General features: G+C 50.5%; 1 protein-coding gene and 1 long non-coding RNA gene across 6 annotated transcripts in view; one reads left to right on the top strand and one right to left on the bottom strand.

The window, feature by feature from the left end:
* Positions 1–527: 527 nt before the first annotated feature.
* Positions 528–8,857, bottom strand: LOC123605482. Of its 3 annotated transcripts, XR_006715779.1 has the most exons (4): positions 8,582–8,857; positions 7,642–7,715; positions 3,232–3,281; positions 528–2,574 (listed from the first exon to the last, which is right to left on the bottom strand). It is a non-coding gene; the product is annotated as an uncharacterized LOC123605482 (long non-coding RNA). The 3 variants fall into 3 exon arrangements; XR_006715778.1 differs by lacking the exon at positions 3,232–3,281; XR_006715777.1 differs by lacking the exons at positions 528–2,574; positions 3,232–3,281 and having other exon boundaries at positions 7,365–7,715.
* An 88-nt stretch (positions 8,858–8,945) lies between these two features.
* MED26 (mediator complex subunit 26) overlaps positions 8,946–22,298 on the top strand; it is a 53,675-nt gene continuing 40,322 nt past the window's right edge. The window contains exon 1 of one of the 3 annotated variants that reach the window (XM_045492438.1): positions 8,946–9,315. In XM_045492438.1, coding sequence (XP_045348394.1) covers positions 9,244–9,315 — 72 coding nt within the window. In that variant the 5' untranslated portion in view covers positions 8,946–9,243. Of the gene's footprint in view, positions 9,316–11,117; positions 11,533–22,298 lie in introns of those variants that run through there. The other 2 variants (XM_045492441.1, XM_045492440.1) reach the window with 2 other exon arrangements.

The raw sequence follows: 22,298 nt of genomic DNA, 5'->3' as shown, positions 1-22,298 counted from the left end.
GGAAGAGGGTTTTTGCTGACAGTAGATAGCCCAATGCAGGGCTCAAACCCATGCCGTGAGATCATGACCTGAGCTGAAGTCGGACGCTTAACCCCACTGAGCCACCCAGGTGCCCCAGGCTGTGGTTTTTATTTATTTATTTTTTCTAATTTAGTTTAATGTTTATTGTTGAGAGAGAGAGAGAGTACGAGTGGGGAAGAGGCAGAGAGATAGGGAATCCAAAGCAAGCTCCAGTCTCCAAGCTGTTAGCACAGAGCCTGACATGGGGCTCGATCGAACTCACAAACCATGAGATCATGACCTGAGCCAAAGGTGGATGCTTAACCCACTGAGCCACCCAGGGGCCCCAGGCCGTGATTTTTTTTTTTTTTAATTTTTTTTTTTTCAACGTTTATTTATTTTTGGGACAGAGAGAGACAGAGCATGAACGGGGGAGGGGCAGAGAGAGAGGGAGACACAGAATCGGAAACAGGCTCCAGGCTCTGAGCCATCAGCCCAGAGCCTGACGCGGGGCTTGAACTCACGAACCGCGAGATCGTGACCTGGCTGAAGTCGGATGCTTAACCGACTGCGCCACCCAGGCACCCCCAGGCCGTGATTTTTAAATCTTATTTTATATTTTGCTGTACTTGACTGTCTGTACCAAAGATCTGTTACTCTTGTAATCAGGCACGAAGAAAAAACTCACAAAGATGTAAACATCAGAGCCTCTAGGAAGTGTGAGGAAAGCCACCACCACGTTTCGGGGCTAAAAAGGAAAAAGGCACAAATGGGGCTGATGGAACTTTTGTCCTTTCTGTACTTCTCTTCCGTGAGCCTGAGAATTAGGCGAGCTCGGGGCGTTCTTAGGGTAAGAGGCAGGCCCAGTTACCTGGGCTGTTGGTCAGACCCTTTTCAAATAGGACATCTGCTTGCTCATGCCTCCAGAAGTCTCCTTGTGAAACTTAGTACTAAGTGAGGTAAGGGAATCGCATGCAAAATCGCATGGTTAGGTGCAGTAATCCAGTTCTGAAAGATTCACTTTAAGACAAATGAACCAGGTAGTTGCCAGAATGATGCAGGGAGGGAGCCCCGGCCATTGGGGAGGGGGGAGCGGCGCAGCTGGGGCACAGATGGTTCCCTGGTTTTACCCCTTTGCGTCCAAATTTTCTGTGGTGTGACGCTGTGTGAGATGTGCATGTCGCGGACCTGGCACGGGGTGTCCGTGGTGTGGTTGGTGTGTCAGAGGCGGGGGTGGGGTTCTTTCCTAAGCTGCACCGTATCTCTTACTGCATGAACAGAAGAAGTTCAGAGCCCTTCCGCCAGGCCTTCTTAGGCATCACCGCAATGCTTTGGCACAACGAGGGGTGTCCAAAGGATCGCCGTCATCCCGTTTTTCCTGATGAGGAAATTGAAGGCCTATCCAGGGAAGTGACTTGCCCAAGGTCTCCTGGTGTCCTCAGCAGAGCTGACGTGAAGCCTCGTCCCCTGGCCCTTCTCCTGTGCTGCTGCACTGCTCCCCCCACCGCCCCCCCGCCCGCCCCCAAACACCTTTATTTGGGCTCATTCCACCTGCTCGCTGACGTGGATCTCAGGCCACCCTTATCCGTAAGATGTGTCCGGAGGCCCGGGACACCCGAGCCAACTCCGAATTCAGAACTTGCACTTTCCAGCAGCGTGTCCTATACGTGACACGATACCCCGAGGTATCTGGGCTGGCCGCGCTCCCTCATCAAAAAGTAACACTTCTGTAGCCAGACTTCGTAACATTCACACACAGCTGGACAGACAAAGGTGGAACGGCCTCAGACAGCCTTTGTCAACCACACGGGCCTGGCGCAAACTTAAATTCTTTGGGCTTTTCGAGCTATGGGGTTTGGGAACGGCGGGGAGGGGATCGTGGGCCCTTGTCCCTCATGTGCCAGTGATGTTGGGGAGAGGTCATTGGTCCTGTGTGTGCCTCAGTTTCTCCGTCTGTGACAGCGATGGCTCAGGACCCGGTCTCGTCAGGACTTGACACTCCTCTCTGTATATATAGCCTGCAGTATTTGTAGGGTGTGTTTTCTAGAGCATCACATTGCTTTCTGGGTTGAGGCACAACGCTGTGCCTTTGTTTCTGACACATTCCATTGGCCAGTTTGGGCCTTTGACTGTGGCTCCTGTCTGCTCCTGGTTGCTTTCTGACATCAGTCCCTTGGCCCTTGTCCGCTCCTTGGGGAAGTGGCTTGCAGCTGATTTGGTTCATGCGTTTCTCTGCCAGTCTGGGACCCCTGAGCTTTGGGCTGCAGTCGTCATCCTGTCTAAAATCCAGTCATGTGACTTTAGCCAGGTCACTCCTCTGAGAAGCAAGGGCCAGGCCACCTGGTTGGATAGCTAGGTGACCAGTGTGCAGGAGTGGAGAAAACCCACTTAGGGACGGTGAGGAATAAGGCTGGTCGGGAAGATGGGCTGTTTATGTGTGCCACATTGTAGCATGTGATGCGTGTGCCGGTGAGGGGGCGTGGCTCACAAGGCCAAGGGTTTACGTGAGCCGAGGTCCCTGAGTTTTTAGAGCAGGGGGCAAGAAGATCCAAACTGTCTGTCGGCAAGAACCATCTGGAACAGAAAAAGCTACAATAAATTGACTTTATCCTGCAATTCCTTTACTGAGGTAGAAAGGGTGATCTGATCTTACTTCTGGAGATGCTTAAAGAAAATGTTTATCAAAATCATTCACTAGAGCATTAGAACAGTTACTGATCTTATTTCGTTGCCTCACCAGAGTAACTGAGAGAATATAAAACCATAATATATTCTCTATATTTTGCACGTATAATATTTACATATGTATGCATATGTAATACATAATAGCCTCTAATCTACCAAGTGATTTAGACCACCTGGCCAAGCGATGCGATTATTTGGACATTTCAGAAACACAATTTTGGCAAGTTTTTGGAGGTCTTTTTAAAAAAAAGAAAAGGCAAGGGGTGCCTGGGTGGCTCAGGCAAGGGACGACTTCAGCTCAGGTCATGATCTCGTGGTTCGTGGGTTCGAGCCCCGCGTCAGGCTCTGTGCTGACAGCTCAGAACCCGTAGCCTGCCTCAGATTCTGTCTCCGTCTCTCTCTGCCCTTCCCCTGCTCGCGCGCGCTCTCTTTCTCTCTCAAATATAAACATTAAATTTCTTTAATTAAAAAAAAGGCGAGAATAATTTTATGACTGTAAGCCAAAAGCAGACAAAATCAGTTTTACGGTTTCACAAGCGTATTTACCTGGTCTGCCTTCCAAAGAATTAAAGGTGAATGGAGTGTTCCCGCAGCTACTAGAAAAAAGCATGGGCAGTAGTGGAAAAGTGGAATCAAAAGAGAGGCAGATTGATCCTTTATTTTCTTCATGCCTAAGTGTATGTGTTAAGACTACGTGCATCGTGTTGTTTTTATGTGTGATTATTTGTTGCCCTGTACTTAGCTGAAGGTCAGCGTAATAAAGAAGGTAATTAAAGCTTAAAAGAAAATAAGCTGCCTGGATGTGTGTGTGCAGCAGGTGAGAGGAGAGAACTGTCAGCAGGCGAGAAGAATGAGACAGGGCACGGGTTCAGGAGAGGACAGAAACACAGGAGACACACGGCCAAAGACCAACACCAGGCGGGAGGGGCCGAGGAGTTAAGTAGCAATGAGGGCCGGAGAGCATGGTTCCGCATCAGAAAGATTCCGTCTGGAATCCCAGCTGCACTGTTGGTGAAGTGGCTGTGTGTGAGTCTCCTCCCTATTTAATTTTTTTCCTAACGTTTATCTATTTTTGAGAAAGAGAGAGAGAGACACACACAGAGCACAAGTGGGGGAGGGGCAGAGAGGGAGACCCAGAATCTGAAACAGGCTCCAGGCTCTGACCTGTCAGCACAGAGCCCAGTGACGGGCTTGAACCCACGAACCGTGAGATCGCGACCTGAGCTGAAGCCGGACACTCAACCGACTGAGCCACCCAGGCGCCCCTCTCCTCTCTGTTTAAGCTCAGGATCTTCCTCATGTGTCACTTGAGGGTTACATTAGCAACCCTGTCTCTCTTAGCTAGTGCTGAGTAACAAATGACCCCAGTACTAAGTGGCTTAAAAACCTCTACTATTAGGAGTCACAGTTCTTTGGGCAGGAAATTGGCTGGGGCGCAGTGGAGCCAGCTCTGAGCCCCAAGAGGTTCTCAACTCACTTGCCTGGCACCTCACCTGAGTTGTCCCAGCCTGTTGGGGTTAGGCATATGGGGCTTGGTGTTCTCTGTCACCGGGAACCTTGTTCTCCTTCACAGAGGCCTTGGGTCACCAGCTCTTGCCAAAGTGCCTTTTAGCACAGCCACTAGATTGTGACATGGCAGCTCTATGCTCCCAGGACTGCAAAGGTGGATGCCGCCTCTCTCTTAGTTTCCTTTTCATGGCTGAATAATATTCCAGCGTGTGGATATACATCTCATTTATCTGTTCACCAGCTGGTGGACATTTGGTGTTTGTACCTTGTACCTGTTAATAGTCCTGCTGTGGACGTTTACCTGTACAAGTCTGTGAGTGTAGGTTTTCAGTGTTCTTGGGGAGATTGATAGGAGTGGATTTGCTGGGTTGGGTGGTAACTGCCAGGCCTTCTTAAAGCTTTAACCTACACCGGGCAGAGCATGGTTCCACTGCATTCTCTAGAGCGAATTGTAGCACCCCTCCCCCCACTGCCATCAAGCGTCAAGAGGGGGAACTGACACAGGGGCCTGACTGTCCGGAGGGGTTCATCTGGGTCCTCATGTAAAGCCCTCGGTGTGGAACCTGACATGTAGCAGGGACTCAACAAATGTCATTCTCTTTATTACTAAGAAGAATTCAAAACTGGGGCAGTGGGCAAAATGCACACTGTTAGGATTTAGATGGACATCCGTCAGGAGGCCTGATGGCAAATCCACGTTCAGGATTTTGGAGATTACGGGCACGCTTCTGATTAGCTGTGTCCGAGTCAGAAGATGATGGCTGGAGGCTACTAGAGGTCAGAATAACCCCAGCACTGGATGAGAGGACGAGGACACACCACATCTTCATTCTAGAAAATGGGGAACTTTGGGCACAAATGTCATAAGAAAAATCACCTGGCATTCTGCCTGTCCGAGATAACGGCTGTAAATATTTTGGCTTCTTTCGTTCCAGTATTTTTTCTGTGCATCATGTCCAAGAAGTATACATGTTTTTAGAAAACCAAAATGATGATCGCAATATATATAGTTCATATATTGCATTTTAACACTTAATATGAAAATCGGGAGCATCCCATGTTGTTCAGCACTGATTTCAGTGCCTAGATTATCTGTCATCGGTCTATGTATCTTTTTATTTATCTATTTTGAAAGTGTCATGTACAGCGTGGTGAATTTCTACACGTTGCGCATACCGTAAAACAAGACCACTACCCAGGTGGAGTTAGAGAATCTTGTGGTCCCCGCTGTCCGTAACCTTCCCAATCGCACGAATCGACCCCTAATTTGTTTACATACTTTGCTTTTCCTGAACACTTGGGTTGCTTCTAATTGTTTACCCGTACACACTTCCCCATATGTACACGTTTGTCTACATCTGATTGCTTTCTTTGGATACATTTTGGAAGTTGTGAAATACTGGGTCAAAGGGTATGAACATTTGGAATCGCTGTCCAACATCTTTCGTAGTGTTCCTATCCGCAGTGGCTTTGCCCTCCCTGGTGCACCTGCTGCTCTGCTCAGACCATACAATTATGGTGTTGTATTACTGGGCCCCCAACCTGTTTCCTGCGCTTGGCTTCAAAACGAGATCCTCCAGAGCAGGCTCTGTGCCTGCCTCCCCCTACTTGGACCCACAGTGAAATTATTTGTGTTCTCTTGTCTGTCTTTGAAGCCCTTGCTAAGAGCCGTGACCTTTCAGGGGACTATTCAAAACCAATTGAAATCGGTTTCACTTTTAGAATAAGCCGGACTTGCCGCAAAGCCAAGCAGAACTCTGACGCCCATCTCCGAGATCACTGATGGGGTTGAAGGAGCTAACAGAGGACAGCGTTTTTTAAAAATTCCCACCAGATGTTAAATTCAGAGCGAACAAAGGGGTCCGAGTAGGGTGGTGGTTTACTCACCTTTTTCCTATTATTCATCGAAGGCCTCACATAACCTTATTGGGGTAAGTCCAGTAACTTTAAATTGTGCAGCTCCCAGGGGTGTAGGTGTCTAAAGGGGGTACAGCCTCCTTTCACTTCAGAAATGAGTCCGCTGGGCGAGCCCCTGCTGTTATTACTTGCCACCATGCGGTATTGCTGTGGAAGATTGGTCCTAAGTAGTTGTGTGAACCGGGCTGCTCGCAGCTCCCTTCTGTGATGCCCTTGCTTATGTGGCTTGGGCCTACAGTAAAACGAGCCCACTCCCTTTACCTCCAAGCTTGGCTGAGGGTGCTCTACGCTCAGGCTCCTAAAACTACCTTCCTGCCACTTCCCATGGCAAGGGCAAGTCATGGGCTCGGAGCCTCTTGCCCTTTGGGGAGCCACCTCACTAGGAGGTAAGGCAGCCTTTTCAGGGGCATTACAAGCACAAAATATCTTGTCTTCTCAGGACAGTGGGGTGGATGTCCTCTGAACCTAATTTAAAGGACACATTGCTGAAGAAGAACCATTACAGCAAGGGGATTTACCCTGAGCCCTGCCTTTGTGTAACTGATAGGAGCCATTTCAAGTGTCTCTTCCTTGAAGCAGAAAGTCTTGCTAGGTGAACTGCAGTATCTATCTTGGACCTAAGGGAAGCTAATGTTTTCAAGACTACCATTGAGTGGCGATCTGATTTAATTTTACTACTACATATATGTTAAATGTGGAATAAAACTATATATATATAACTAAACTAAAACTATGCAGATAACTATATATATATATATATAACTAGTTATAACTATATATATAACTATATATATAGTTATAACTAGTTATAACTATATATATATATAGTTATCTGCATGAATAGGTGCATCCTAATGTGTATATAGTATTATACTTAATATTTCGTTAAATATTTATGGAGCCCCACTGTGTCCCCCATCTATGGAACTGAACAGTTAATACCTCTGTCTGGGTGTGTGTATACAGCTGTCATGTATTGGTGACATGTTCATTCACTTATTTCAAAAATATGTAATAGGCATTGTTCTAATGGGGACACTGAGTGGAGTCAGTGCCCTTACAGAACTCAGTCATCTTAATGTTGCCTCTTAGTTTTAAAAAGGGCAGGTAAGTTGAGTGTTTTCCAAATTTTTTCTTAAATGACCTGGCCCATGCAAAACAAATTGCTTATGTCTATGTGATCCTTGATTAAAAAAATAAATGAGAGACTGTACATCTGAGTTAGAAATTAAAAGAAAGGCAGGACCAGAATATGCTTGGAGGGAGAGCTTGTTTATTTTGCTTATCTGAAGTGAGATAAAGAGTATCTCCAAATGGGCTGGTTTCCAACCTGGACCATGTACACAAAGCACCTCATTCTAGGAGGGAGAGTGAGTAAATTAAAAAGAAGTTTTTTGCCCATGTTTATTTTCTCGTGCAAGTGTGAGGTAAAACTTTTCACATGTGCAGAAGGAAGCAGACACAACCACGTGCAGAAACAGCCGTTTTTGCAAAAACGCTTCCCAGAAGCATGACAAATGCAAGACTCACAGGTGTAGCACAGATCCAAGGCGCGTGTGTGGTTCTCATCAGCTGCCTCGCTCCTGTTTTAAATCTAGGTCTTCCTGTAACAACAAAAAAATTTATTTCTCCGGAGGCTGCGGCTAATAATCCACTCAGCCTGCCTTTTCACCCCTTCTCATAACAGTATTTCTAACAGGGCTTCCAGAGAGCGAGCGAGCGCTGGAGCTAGCAGAGAGCAGTGGGAAAAAAAAAAAAAAAAAAAAAAAAAGGCAGTAAAGTGGAGATGGGAAAGAGACTCCCTAGACTTGACGTTTAATTCTGGGTTTGACCTGTAACTCTGGGTGACCTTGGGCCTCAATTTCTTCCTTTGTGAAATGTATTGTTCAGAGAATGAGGGTTTCATTTTTTCCAGCATCTCCACGCAAAGCAGGGTGGGTCTTTTAAACCAGTGGTTCTCAACAGGGGACGTTCTGCCCGCCAGGGGACCTCTGGCGATGACTGGACATTTTTGGTTGACCTGACTGGAGGAGAGAGTGCTCCTGGCGTTTAGTAGGTAGAAACCCAGGATGCTGAGTATCTTAAAATGCACAGGACGGCCCCTACAACAGTGAGCCGGCCGCAAATGTCACTGGTGCCCAGGATGAGAAACCCTGGCGTTGACACACGTTTGCAACGTTGGGGGTCGGTGGGCTCAAGGGGCTGGCTTTGGGGCTTTCTAGCTGGAGTGAGGGCTCTCCCGAGAGGCGCTTCGCTGTCTCATGTGTTGGTGATCCCAGCACGCGAAGCACTGCAGACCCCCGCCCTCTGGAGGGGTGGGGGCATCCCTCTGCTCCTCTAAAGATGACCCTTCCGCGCACATTATCACAACGTGGACTTGGCTCCCTCGCCTTCAGGAACGGCGATCGAGGGACTGGGGACCCCAGGCTCGGAAAACTTGTCAACTTCTCCCGCCCGCGACTCCCGTCACCTCCTTCGGTACGGGGAAGGCTTTTCTCCCCAACGAAGAGTCCTTCCGCCGCCAACCCTGAGGCGGCCGACCGGAGTGCCCAGGTTCAAGGACTCGGCGCGCACCGCCCGTTTCCGTCGGAAACCTCAGCTCCCCCAGGGCCCAGCCGGGGGCGGGGCCTCCAAGCGGCGGCCGTTGCCCCGCCCAACCGCCTCCCAACGGCTACCTCCGGCGGGCGGTGGGCGGGGCGGGGCGGCGGACCAGTACGCCTGCGCGCGCATGCGTGGGGGTGCGGGGCGTGGCTCGCACGCGGCCCCGCCCAGACCCGGCGTCTCTGCCCGCCCTATCTCCCAACCTCCTCAGCGTGGCGCCGACGCTGCGTGCGGCGCGGGTTACCCAGAGTGCTCCGCGCAGGGGCAGCTCACTGGAGTTTGGTTCTCGAGGCGGCGGCAGCAGCGGCGGCGGCTCCGGTGGCTCCTCCTCCTCCTCTGGTGGCGGTGGCGGTGGCGCCCCGGGCCTGAGCCCCGGCTCCCCTCTCCGCCACCCCGCGTGCCCCCTCCTTCCCCGGCACCGCGGGGAACATGAGGCTCCGCTCCCGGAGGCCGGCGAGTGAGTGACCCCCGTCCCCCGCCTCAGCCCGCCCGCCCGCTGGCCCGGCCGCTCCCCCCCGCCTCGCCCAGGCAATGACAGCGGCTCCGGCGTCTCCGCAGCAGATCAGGGACCGGCTGCTGCAGGCCATCGACCCCCAGAGCAACGTAAGAACCCGCTGCGCGGGCCGGGACGGAGGCCGCGTGGGCCCGGGACCCTCCCCCTCCCCAATGCCCCTCGCCCGCCGGGCTCCGGGGAACCCGCCCGACGCCCACCTGCCCCCGAGGGCCGCTGCCATCCCGGTCTCTCGCCCCACGGGCCCGAGCCGGGGGCAGGTCAGGCAGTCTGGCGGCGCTGGGTACGTGAGGCCGAGGCTTCCGTGCGGCCTGGGCGGAGGGAGCAGAAGGGAACTGAGGCCAGAGCTTTGCCTTTTCTTCCGCTCCAGATGTATGACCCTTACTGCTCCTTACGAAGCTCACCCGCCTTGCCCTTCCCCGGGGACCCGCGACCCCCGGGAAGTCTTCCCGGCGGGGGGGAGGGGAGGGAGAAAGGCTGTGGAGCAACTGGTGTCCGGGGTATGACTCGGGCGCCTGTGCCGCCTGTGTCTCGGCCTTCTGGGTGATCAGGAAAGTCCTCCTTTCCTCTTCTCCCGGCTGGAAGCATCTTCCTGGCTTCAGAGGGACCCCCCCCCTCCCCGCCCCCAGCCTACTTTGCCCTTAGCCGGGTGCCCAGGGCGCGTGGAGAGTCCCCCCTTGGTTCTGCGAGTGGACATGCCTTTGCCGAGTCCCTCCTGGGATCGCTGCCGACGGTAGATGATCGTGGGGAGGGTGGGATCCTTCCTGTTGCCTTTCTAGGCCTAAATACCCATTGCGTCTTCTGACCAAGCCAGAGCCCCGCTTTTTGGTGTGAATTAGAGGTGGTGATTTTCTTTCCTGTTCTTCAAGAACGTTCCTTCGGCTATTACTTGCCCCCACCTGAGGGTTCCGGCTTGGTGGCTTGTCACTTAGAGGGTCAGGGTCAACCCCAGGGTGTTGCTTTCTTAGATGGTCCTCCACCGAGGCTACTGTTTGCAGAGGGATCTTCTCTGCCCCTCTTCGCGTGTGTAGGGGAAGACTCGTAGTGTCTTCCCTCATGTTTTCTCAAAGGGATTGTTGGCAGTAGGGGTCATTTTCTCCTGTGGCAGGAGCAGGTTGAGCAGTAGGAAGATGTTGTGGCAGGTATGAGATGAGCCCCTGCATTTGCTGGGAGACCAGGAAGTGGCCATTGAGATCACTTTTTAATATGCTGGAGATCCAAGGAAAAAACCTTTTTGTCTTGGGCCAGGTAACTCCGGTTTCTCTCACTGTAGGGTTTTTGTTTTTCCTTTACATTGGTTTGACTAATTACTCTTAGGACTGTGCTTTAGCCTGGTATTTTTGGAATAATTCACATTGGCTTGTATAATTTCGGTAGAAATTGAGGAGTTACGGTGTAAGTCTCTGGTTTTTGTATCATAAGTAATCCTCTTGTCCCTAGTGTTCAGGCCCCATTAAGATCGACTTGGTGGTAATTGTCTTCAACAAATGTTGTATACATTTTTGTTATGACTTTGGGGGTGGAGTAGGCACAAGCTATATAAAACCTTCCAGAATATTTTGCAGTAACTGGAGCCGCTGCAGTTCCTAAGACTAAAATATTAGAGAATAAAAGAAATGACATGAAAAATGAAAGCTTGGTGACTTTTGCATCTTTTGTCCAGAGTGTAATTTCTTGAATTCCACGTGCTTGTTTGCCTTCGGGGAATCTGAGAGGTTGCTGAGATATTAGCACTGATCCTTAATGCCACCTAGGAGAGCTTTGGGATCAGGAGGCGCTTTGACAGGCGGTCATGATATGTTGTAGATTAGGTAGGGCAGTGACCTCAGAGGTTCCAGTATTGTGTAAGGCTGTAATCTAAAGGGTTCCTAGGGGGAGAGGAGAGGAGGGCAACGAGGAAGGGGGGTTAGCCAGAAGCGGGAGAAGGAAACAAATCTCATTTTTGTTGTATTTTAGTGTGTACAGTGGTGTTCATTCATAGGAGCCCATGGTTGCTGTAATGGCATGGGGTTAACATGTCAAATGGCTTGTCTGGGGGGGACTTTAGTGATGGCTGTGCATAGAGTCCTGCTAAATGTGAGCGTGGTGGATGGAATTGGGAAACTGTCTCTGGATACGAGTGATGAGGAAAGTGCCTCCTTTAAATGCTGCCATTGCCAGTGACCATCTGTGAGCATTGTTAGAACCTTTTGACAGGAGCGTGGCTTGAAGCAAACCCCATATAGAAACTGGAGCCGTGGCAGAATAGGTTGCCGACAGAGGTGGTGCGACCATAATTCTGCAGTTTCTCTGGATTGACCTGGGCTCAGGTGAGTGTGAGGTAGCTCCAAGAAGGCAGTGCCGGCACCCAGCTGCTTTTCTCTACCTTGACCAATTATGAACTCCACTTTGGGATAGTTAGTTGACACATATTTAAGATGCTCATGGAAAAAAAATGGGGACAGTGTTGAAGAGCCAACACTAAAATTAAACCTCTTCTGAGAGAAGCGACAGGGAATTGTGTCATGTAATGCTTACCTCTATGGGCATGCAATTATGGTTAACAAACTTAGCTTTTGCTTGAAAAATCAATGTCAGGGCAGCTGACCTAATATCCACAAGTAGCTGAGAAGTTAGAGAAATAACAAAGAAACATTTACCGACCATCTCCTTGACGAAGGAGTTCTTAAGGGGAAAGTTGTCTGTATGTTTTCAGTTCCAGTCTCTGGAGTATTTGAATTTCTGCAACAGCAGACTCTGAGTTAATAATTTCTGCCAACTCAGTAATAAAGTAAATCCTCTACACTTCTTTTCAAAAAGCGACTAACAGTTTTTCAGAACAATCTAAGCCTTACTCTCCTTGTGGTGTATGTAGCCAGGGTGTTGAAAATCTCTGAAGCGCAGTGTGCGCGTTTCTTCCCGCTTAATCTTCGTGGGTACAGTCAAGGGCCACGCCTTCTTCCTCTGCCCAGAAATTGGGAGTCCATGCACCCAAGCACAGTCTTCTCAGCAGGTGATGAACTTCTCGTTTGTATTGGAAGTCCTCGTTTCGTGGAAGTTCAGGCTTTGCCTTCTTGACCAGAATGCAGGCTTCGTGAGCATGATTTGTTTCTTGTCTTTCTCCAGGGCTGAAGCATTAGGCGTTTTAGGGTGCTAAGTGCTGGTTAAACTGATTGAATCCTCGCATCCTTCTTGCTATATGTGCTGAAGTTTAGTCGTGTAATATTCTAATTCAGAACTCTCTAGAACCGTGAGGCACATGGATAGAATAGGTCTGAGACGGTGGAGTGGATACTGTATCCCCATAACAAGTTGAATAATAGCACAAAGCAGGCCTTGCACAAAGCAGGTGAGCATCTCTGTAATCAGAACAGGGAGCGGCCAGAAAAGGCACTGGGGGAGAAGGGGACTTGAACTTGCCCAAGATGTCTGTGTAAAGGCCTCCTACTGATCAGGCTCTCTGGCAGGAAACTTCAGAAATGACTTTTCTTTCTTATAGTTATGCAGACGTCAGGCGCCAAGGAGAGGTGACCAAAGGGCCTCTGCAGAGGGAGACACACAAGAACGATAATTTCCCCCCCTAGGAAATTAGAAGATTAAGACGCCACCCAGCTTCTCTGGGCTGCAGGGTCTTCATGTACAAAGTGGGACTGGGAACTGGTGTATGCACCCATAAGGCTCCTTCCGGATCCAGGGTTCAGATTCTGGAAGGGGAAGCAGAGGCTCACATGAGTTGTTCTAAAAGTTTTTTTCTTTTAATGTGAGGTGCATTATGTGAACTTTCTAAAATAACAAAATTCTCACAGATACCAGAACTCCACTCAGAGATATATGGTTTACCTGACTCTGCAGCATTTGAACAGGGTCTCCTGCTTCCCCACAACAGTTCTGTAAGGGAGGGATGGTGAGCAACTGATCTCCCTTTCCTGCAGGCATAGAAACCAACAGCATAAAGATGTTGTTGTAGGTGCTGTTTAAGTGGGTGCTTCCCATGGTCAGGAGAGGACAAGACGCTTTTGTTTCTTACTGACTTAATTTGAGGTGACTGCCCTAAAGTTAGGGACTTACCTGAAGTTTAAGTGACAGTGCTTGTAACTCTAAATGCCACCACACTGCTCTCAAAGGTGGAGCGATGGCTTGAGAAGAGGCCCAAGAGGTCAGTGTTCTTGAGCTGGTAAGAAAAGATGCGGGAGCCTTTTCTGTCCTACATAAGTTTATATGAGATTACAAATCGGTTTAGGTTTACCTGTGAGAGATCTAACAAGGTGATGATGTTAGACAGCCTGTCCTGGAAACATCTTATGGTTTCTGTCAGGGACAGAATCCTGGGCCAGACCATATCGTGGTGTGGCAATTGCCAAGTGATGTGGAACTTTTCATGAGTATTGTGTGCTGGCTTTGTTTTCTGCTTCAAGATTACAAGCACTCATGATGTTAACTTAAAACATCATTGATCCTGCTGAAAGGAGGACTGTTACACATTGTAAAAGGGAAGATTGTTGGTTCTGATTCTCTCCAACACGTTAAAGATTATAAAATCTAAACACGTGGACTCTCTGATCACTCTGGTTGCCCAAATGGCAGTGACATTCCTGTCTTTGTTCTTCATATGTGGCCACGATATGTGAAGAAGAGAGCAGTGTGGCATTTTATGACTTTGGGAAACAGGCAGGTAATAAGTGTCACTTGTGACGCAGGTGTAAGTCCTTGTTCTGACTCACTCTCTCCCTTAGAAGAAGGTGGATTTTACATTCTGTCTTCACAGAGGTCTGGTGGTCCTCAGAAGTGGCTTTAATTGTAATCATAGTATGTTCTCCTGCCTGGAAGTCACAGAGTCCTGGAGGATTGTCCAAGATCAGCTTGTGGGAAGGGGCCTTTGTCCTGATACAGTTGTAAGAAGACTCCATGGTCACCTGGGCTCCTGGGCTCAAGATGTAGCTGCGTGTGGCAGGACATGCGCTTGAGGTTAAGTGAAGGAGAGGAGCTGTTCACCTGTGCCTCGATTTTGGTGTCTCTGCAAGCCATCTTCTCAGACAGAGCTCCAGTTTAACTGGAACCAGGCCTCAGTCCAGTCCCTAGGTGACTGCGGTTCTGTGGGCATGTCTCCTGCCCAACCCCCACTGTAAATCGCCTTCTGGAAGCTGGGGGCTTTGTCTCCATCAGTAGAAGTTGTGCCCCTTTCTTCTCCCTTATGGGAGGCTGTCCTGAGTCTGTCTGGTCCCTTTGGGACCCCTCAGCTGGTTGTTGGAGTGGGTGACTGAGTTTGTGGTTTGGCGAGTGACTGCATAGGCAGTGCGTTTTCAGCCTGGTCTTTCTAGTGCCCAGACTTGGAGCCCCCATCTGAAACTCCCCCTTTTCGCTCTCAGAGCACTGAGCTAGTATTGACATGGAGATTCCTTGATTCCTTGAACTGGGGAGTATTTCTTGCATAAGGAAGACATACCAATATTCTGCATGTGGTGTTTAAAAGTGCTCTCTGAATGAATTCCAGGTCTGAGGAGGCCATACACTTAACATCTCAATTGCCAACTGATATGTACTGTTGATGGAGAAATGTGGTAAAGCTGAAAAAGGTGGCTCAGCAGTTGAATAAACATTTCTAGCCACTGCTTATGGTGTTGGGTGTGGAGGGTGCAGACCTGGAGATGCCCAGCCCCTACCCTTGAAGGACCTGGAACAGGAAGAGAATGTGCACATGGGCAATCTGGGGTGGAGGGTGGGGATCAGCATCAGGGGAGGCCTTACAGGGCTATAGCTCGTAGGTCCAAATGGAGGAGTTGTTCATGTTTCTTATTCAAAGGTAGTTCAGAATTCTTAAGAGCATGAAATGACTTCTAGAGCACTGTATAGTTTGTTTTCAGAGTGAAAAGTTTTACAGTCACATACAGAAAGCCAGCTCTTGGTTCATCTCTGATCTGAGGGAGACAGAATTTGACGAATAGCTGGCAAACCCTTGAACAATTTGCCCTCTCAGCAGTGGGAGGGGAGGGGGACAAGTGTCAGGCTCTGTGGAAGACCTGGGGTCTGCTTTCAAGTATTTGAAGAGCTGTTGTACCCCGGGTTAGGTTTGCTCTGTGTGGATTTTTGAGGCAAACCTAGTAGGGGAAGGCAGGAGTTCCTGGAGGGAGGCCGTGCTGCACTTGGGGAGCTCTTGACTATTGTCTGAGCTGGCTCAAGACAGTCCATAACCACTGCCAAGTGGGTGTGCACATGTATCTGGGCCCTCTGTCCGGACCCCCAGACGCCTGCCCAAAAACTCCTGGAGGTCCTGTGATGGCGTGAGGAGCCTGCTAACAAGGAGAAAGGTCGTATCAGGTGACCTGTCATTGCCAGGCAGGTGGGGTCGAGAGCCTTCGAATGCTCCTGGGACTGCAAGGAAGTTCCCTGGCTCCATCCATCCGCTGGAGGCTGTAAAACGGACAGCCGCAGCCTACAGAACACCTAGTATGTGCCAGGTACAGTGTGGAGCGCTTGGCTTCCTGTTTGCTCTCTGAACTAGTCCTAGAAGTAGATGTTCCATCTTCCTTTCAGGAGAGAGCAGAGATTAATGATCTCCACTGTCGTGGAGGAGGCTATGGGCCTATAACCAGCGCTGGTAGGCTCAGAAGCAGTGGGCTTAACTCTGACAGTCTCTTGCCTCCTACATAAGCAGTGCCCAGGAGGGAATTTGGACTCCGCTGTGTCTTCTGTGGTTTAACCTCATAAATACAAAGTGTTTTTAAATTTTTTTTTTTCAACGTTTATTTATTTTTGGGACAGAGAGAGACAGAGCATGAACGGGGGAGGGGCAGAGAGAGAGGGAGACACAGAATCGGAAACAGGCTCCAGGTTCTGAGCCATCAGCCCAGAGCCCGACGCGGGGCTCGAACCCACGGACCGTGAGATCGTGACCTGGCTGAAGTCGGACGCTTAACCGACTGCGCCACCCAGGCGCCCCTAAAGTGTTTTTAAATGTTGTTTTGTGTTTCCATTTCCATCCCAGTTCGGACAGTCTTTCCCTCTTTGAAATCTTCTAGCGTAATGGCTCCTAACCTTTTTGCCTGTCAGGATCCCGTTCTGTGATCAGAAATATTCAGGGGGCTCCTGGGTGGCTCAGCCGGTTAAGTGTCTGACTCTTGATTTCGGCTCAGGTCATGATCTCATGGTTCTTAAGGGCAAGCCCCATGTCCGGCTCTGTGCTCACAGCGCGGAGCCTGCTTGGGATTCTCTCTCTTTCCCTCTCTCTCTGCCCCTCCCCCAGTTGTGTGCTCACGCAAAAATAATAAATTTGTGCTCTCTCTCAAAAATAAACTTAAAAAAAAAGAAATATTCAGGAACTTGCATATATTGACAAGGTGTACTTTGAGTAGCTGGTTTTTTTTGAGAAAATTCAAGGGAAGAAGCTACTCTTAATCTAGTCATGCTTTGAAATGAAGTTGTATCTTATCAAAACGGCGTCTACTTAAATCTGTAAGCTAACCTTCTTTGTGTGTGACACCTAGGTTGGGACTCTCTGTACCTCACATTTGTGACCTTCTGTCATCGCTACTATTCTCTCCCAGAAACCTTTCCTGCTTTAATCCAAGACCGTCTCCCTCAGGCACTGTACATAACTTAAAAACCCTACATTCCTGCTGATAACCGGTCTTGTTGATTGCATTTTCCTTGGGATCGCGAGCTCCTTGGTAGTGGAGCAGGAGTTAATCCCCATGTTTCTAGGGCTTCCATAGCAAGCCTGTGCTCAGAAGCTTGTTGATCTTCCTGTGAAAAGGTCCAATATCAGGAGTTAACTGTCAGCACTTACCCAGCAGACACACAGCTAGAAAGGATCACGCTGGGATCGGGAATCCTTCCCTCCTGCCCAGTCCTCACCCACCTGCCACCACCTCCCTGGTCACCTGAGAGAGCGCAGTAGTGGGTACAAGGTCAGCATTCTACTCTCCTGCCAGAGTCTGGGTCTTTATGCTGGGTTTGTCTACGGGATGTTTTTATGCCAGGCTGGGAGGGAAGTTGTACCTGAAATGCTTTGTGCTGTCTCTTGAACTGGCTGAGGAAAAGGCGTGAGGCATTTTTTTCCCTTCTATTTCTTGGCTGTTATTTTTTACCCCTGTGACAGGGAAAAAAGATGACTCTTGATCTTAGATCCCTGTCTGTCTGTGTGGACCCTGGAGATACTGTTCAAATGCTGCCTTGGGGCCCTTTTGGTCACGTGACAAACGAGACACTCTCTCTCTGGACGCTCCGCTTCCCTGGGTTTCATCAGGGCCAAAAAATGGGTGATGGTTCCTCCAGGCCATACCCTGCAGTGAGTCAGCCTTGTGGCTGCTGTGGCGGTCCCGGTCACCCATCCACTGTGGGCACAGAGTGATTTTGTAAGTGGTTGGCTGTGGCCAGCCTTGACTCCGTGGTGGGGGGTTCTGTGATCTTCTCATGGAAGACTTAGGTGTATGTGAGCCCAGCTCACAACAAGAGCCCGGTAGGTGGCCTGGCAGTCCTCCTCCAGGCACCGGTAGCCCCCCTGCCCTGCCCGCACTTGTACCTTTGGCCCCATCCCCTACCTGCACCTCTGGTCACCCACCTGGCTCTGGGTAACCACCTGATCTACCAAGCTGGCCGCAGCTTTGCCTGCCCACAGGGGGGCTGGGTTCATTAGCTCTCTTGACCTCTCTTGCCATCAGGTCCCTGGTCCGGCTCAGGTTGGCATATGAGGTGGTGGCCACATCCTCTTTCCCCAGGTGATCCCCAAGGTAGCTAACTGCCCTCTTCTTCTTAAGGCCAGCCCTTCTGGAAGCCACGTCAGGTAGACCCTTCCCAACTTTATTTGCCCCATGCATCTTGCAACTGTGCCAGGCAGGCAGTTGGCAAGCTGACTTTCTAGTGCTGTCTGTGGGGGTCAAGTGCCAGTGATGTGTGTAGGATATAAAATAGGAACGGTTTACCCTTTTTGCTGATGGTTTCACATTTGCTTCAAGTATTCTGTTGGCCAGCCTCCCCCAGAGGGAGCTCAAATGTGAAAGGGCTGATTGGCTTGTGCCACTCAAAGGTGCTCTGAGGTGAGTCTGTTCTCAGGTGAGGCCCTGGTTTTGTTCCATCTCTTTTGTAGTGTTCCCTCTGCGCAGTGGGGTGTCCTCCTTGTCCTTCCAACCCCTGCAGCTTTGGGATTCACCCTCTTTGACCATCAGCCAGGGGAAGAAAGACGAGGTGATGCTCTCCCAGAAGTCCCAGCACACATTTTCTGATGCCATCTATGGGCTTTGATGCAATTAGTAGGCTGTGTTGATTGGTTCACCCCTGGTGTTGGTTCCACCCAGACCAGCCCAGAATAGAGGGGATGCTCCCAGGAAACATCAGAGTCCTGTTTGTGGGAGGGGGTAGTGGTATGGAGAACAAGCTGACAATGTCCCCTGAGCGCGTGTGGGTTTAGTCACCACTCTGATGTGATAATGCCATCAAATAGTTGGGCATGCTGGCCTGGGAGACTTGGGTCCAGAAACAAAATGGGTGTAACTGAAATGTAAGGCCTGGAGTAAGCAATGGAGTGGTTTGGATGATAGGAGGTCACAGCATGGCGTTCTGAGTACCCACCCACAGATTCTGATTTCCCCGCAGTCACACTTGGGTACTTTGCTCTTACCTTGTGTTAAAGTGGGTGCCGGCTTGTAGCTTCTACCCCGTTCTGGGCTGAGGAGCACTTGGGGAATCTAAGAGAGCCTGCCACAGTGCTGCTCATTCTCCCAAGCCCATCATCTCTCCTGGTGCTGCACCTGGTGCAGGCAGGGGAAGTGGTGCAGTCCAGGAGGCCCCGGGCTCACACAGGCCTCCTGTAGTTGTGAGGCAGCACCCGGACCCAGGCAGCAAGAGCCGAGTTCTCTGGACTTCTGTCCTCTTGGCTCAGAGGCATGGATGGACACTGGATGGTCTCTTCACATCTGATCGTTCTGCCCCTTTCCTCTTGCTTGTCCCCTCCCTTTGGTTAACCTGGGTAACCGGAAACTGGTACCTGCATTTCCGGGCCTGGCTTCTTCCCCTTAGGTTAACTGGGAAGGGTAGGGTCAGGTGATCTTTCACAGCCTTCTCCATTTTTCCCTCTGTTTGTTGGGGTGGGGGGGAGGGGTGGCTCTCAGCAAGCACCTGAAGTTGGTGATGTCTGCTCCCCCTTTGCTGGATGCTGGCAGCCTGGCAGTGACAGAAGTGGGCCACATGTTTTAGTTCAGGCATGATCATGGGGGGAAAGGTTTGTGAATGGTTATTTCACTTTCACTTCTATTTTGACGGAGCTTCTCAAGCATTTAAAATTCTCAGCTTGAAGATTGGTTGACAAGCCAGTGCTGGCACTGAATGCAGGAGCCTAACTTCTCACCAAAGGGCAAGAAACATCGCCCTCCCAAGTGTTATGTGAGCTTGCCCTGCTTTTGCTTGTAACTTCTCTCACCCCATCACTGAGTCAGAGTGCTGTTAGTGTGTGTGTGTGTCTCTCTTTCTGTCTGCCTTGTGGACAGATTTCTCCAATGTGGTGGGAAATGCAGCAGCCTCAGAGTTTGACTTTTTGAAGACTAGGCCATTGAAGAAGGGATTCACACACTTGCTTCCAGTGTGAAAACTCTTGGAGAATCAGCTCTGGCTTGGCTTGGGGGTGAGGGGGCCTTGGAAGAAATGGCCATGCCCACAGGAGGTCAAAGAGGAGCATGTAGAGACAGGGTCTGCAGTTCAGACGGAAACAATAGGTGCCCCCAGACTGCTATAGTTATCCCAGGTGGCTGGTCGGAAATGGGCGGGGGCAGGGGCGGGGCCAGGGCTGTCTTAGGGTTTCTGTGATTCTGCTTGTCAGCTCCTCCTAGAGGAGACTGGGCACCTGCTCGTCGCCCTGAGGATGAAACTCCTGTGTTAGGATGACGGTGAACATGGTTTTCTATCTGGTGGGTGGTGGGCTTCCCCAAATGGGGAAATAGAAGTGGCATCATCTGCTGTGCTTGTGTTTGTCACTCCAGACTGTCTTCCTGGGTCATTGTGCTGTCTTCAGTTCTCTGCTGTAGGGTTGGTGCTGAACGTACCTCTGCAGGAGTGAGTGAGGCCTGAGGCCTAACACTGATCGGTGCCCGTCGTCCCCTGTCCCCCTTGCACCTTGCTGTGTTGGCCATTCCATTCTCTCCAAACCCCTGCCCATGGTGCTTCCTTACCCCCAAGTGTTTTGGCTTTGCCCTGCACTGCCCAAGACCCTGTCTGCCTTGAAGGCGTTCCCCAGGTGTTCTTAGAGCCATGGCTTCCAACAGCACCTGAACTCTCTCTCTCCAGCAGACTGCTGTCCTGGATGTGCAGGAGGCCCATTCCAAAGTGGAGGCACCTTCTTTCCTCCTGCCTTTCTGTGCCACGCTATGGTGGTTGGTGGTGCCACCACTCCTTGGGCTACTTCAGAGTTGTCCTGGGGTCCGCCTCCCATGGCAGCCCCCTTCCTGAAAAATGGGATCTCCAGGGAGGTCTAGTGCAGCTGCTTAGCAGCTGATCTGCCTCCTGCTCTCTCCTCCACACCAGCCAAAGAGTGAATGTCCCCAAACACAGACGTTTCATCCTCTCTGTTGGGGCTTCGTGGCTGACTGGATATAAAGTCTGAGTCCTTTAGGTAGCATATAGTGGAGAAAACGGTCTTTGGGTAGAAAAACTTGAGTTTTGTCATTAGACTGAACTAACCTGGAATCTTGATTCTGCTGTTCACCTTGCAGCCTTGGATGAGGTCAGGTTTTCAGCCTGAGTTTTGTCAGGAGGATGTACACACGCTGCTTAGGAAGGCTGTTGAGAATGGGATGTGGCCCCAGTGCAGATGCGCCCCAGGTGCTGATATACAGGGTAGCTAACAGTTCACAGGCTTGGTGGTGGGCAGCCCATCCAGCTGCCAGTTCCTGTCCTTCCCCTCTGGTCCATGCCTATTGGATGATTAGTTACTGAGAACTAGCCAATCATGGGGCTGTGTCTTCCTGGCCAGTGACTGGTTTGAGAATGGGCCCATGACCCAGTCAGATCCTATGAAAGTTTTAGCACTTTGCTGGGGTAGTTGGGGTAGACATGAGTGGGGAAGGTATGAGCTGGTTGTTGCTGTAATCTCCTGCTTGGGAACAGCCTGCCCAGGAGTGAGACCTGTCCAGAGAGTTGAGGGAAGATTAGGTCACCATGGCCCAGCTGGCCCAAGGCGAGTCCTGCCCTGAACTTTTCAGTTAAGTGAGCCACTGACTTCTTTTCTGGATGAGGCCTGTTTGAGCTGCCTTTTCTGTTACTTGCGATCAAGAGAGTCTAGACGGAATCAGCCGAGAATGTTGTGCCCCAGTGTCTGGCTCAGGCGTTTTCTCTCCCCCACTGCTGCTCTAGCCACGCTCAGCTGCTCGTCAGTCAGCTCCTGACTTGCTTGTGTACCCACACCTGGATGTCCTGCCCTCTTTTTTCCCCTCCCTCCCTCTTTTCTTCCTCCTTCCCCCTTTTCTTCCTCCCTCCTTCCCTTCCTATCTGCCTCTCTGGGCTCTGGGCCCAGGGTGCCTCCCCCAGCAAGGCCAGGGCCAGATCTTCCAGGAGCACTGTCTTCTGACTGTTCCTGGCGTCCTGGTCTGATCTTTCTCAGAGCATCTTTAACGTATCTAGCATGCCTGTGTCGCATCCCCCCCCCTCCCCCCCACCGCCTTGGTTCTTTTGCTGGTGCATAGTGAGCCTGTTCATTTTGTTAGAGTCAGTGACCAGTTTATGAACCAATGTGGGTCCGTCTCTAATTTCAAGTGACAGATGAGCACAAGCAGTACCTAACTTGGGAGGATCTAGTTGGGTTTAGAGTAAGAGTTCAGGTTTGGTGGGGCCTGGGCAGGGCAGCGCTCAGCTCATGAGTATTGGGGTGGGGGTTGGGGTGGCTGGTTCCCTGGAGGATTCTCCTCTTCCTGATAGGAGTACTTGGCCCTCTCCAGACCTCAGCCTTTCGGGGTCCTCCCGTGGTATGTTTGTTCTCTTGGAACTGTAGTGGCATAGTTAGCACTCTGGCACCAAGCCTGTCCCCTGTGTGTCCTGTAGTTCTAGGGAGTCTCGGGATTCTGTAAGTTGGTGACAGGACCCAGGGAAGGGGGAGGGTGTGCTTGGAGAGCATATA

This window comes from Leopardus geoffroyi, chromosome A2 (genome assembly GCF_018350155.1).
Source record: "Leopardus geoffroyi isolate Oge1 chromosome A2, O.geoffroyi_Oge1_pat1.0, whole genome shotgun sequence".
In the NCBI taxonomy this organism is placed as follows: domain Eukaryota; kingdom Metazoa; phylum Chordata; class Mammalia; order Carnivora; family Felidae; genus Leopardus; species Leopardus geoffroyi.
The sequence above is the reverse complement of the archived record's forward strand: the minus strand, read 5'-3'. Positions and strand labels throughout refer to the sequence as shown.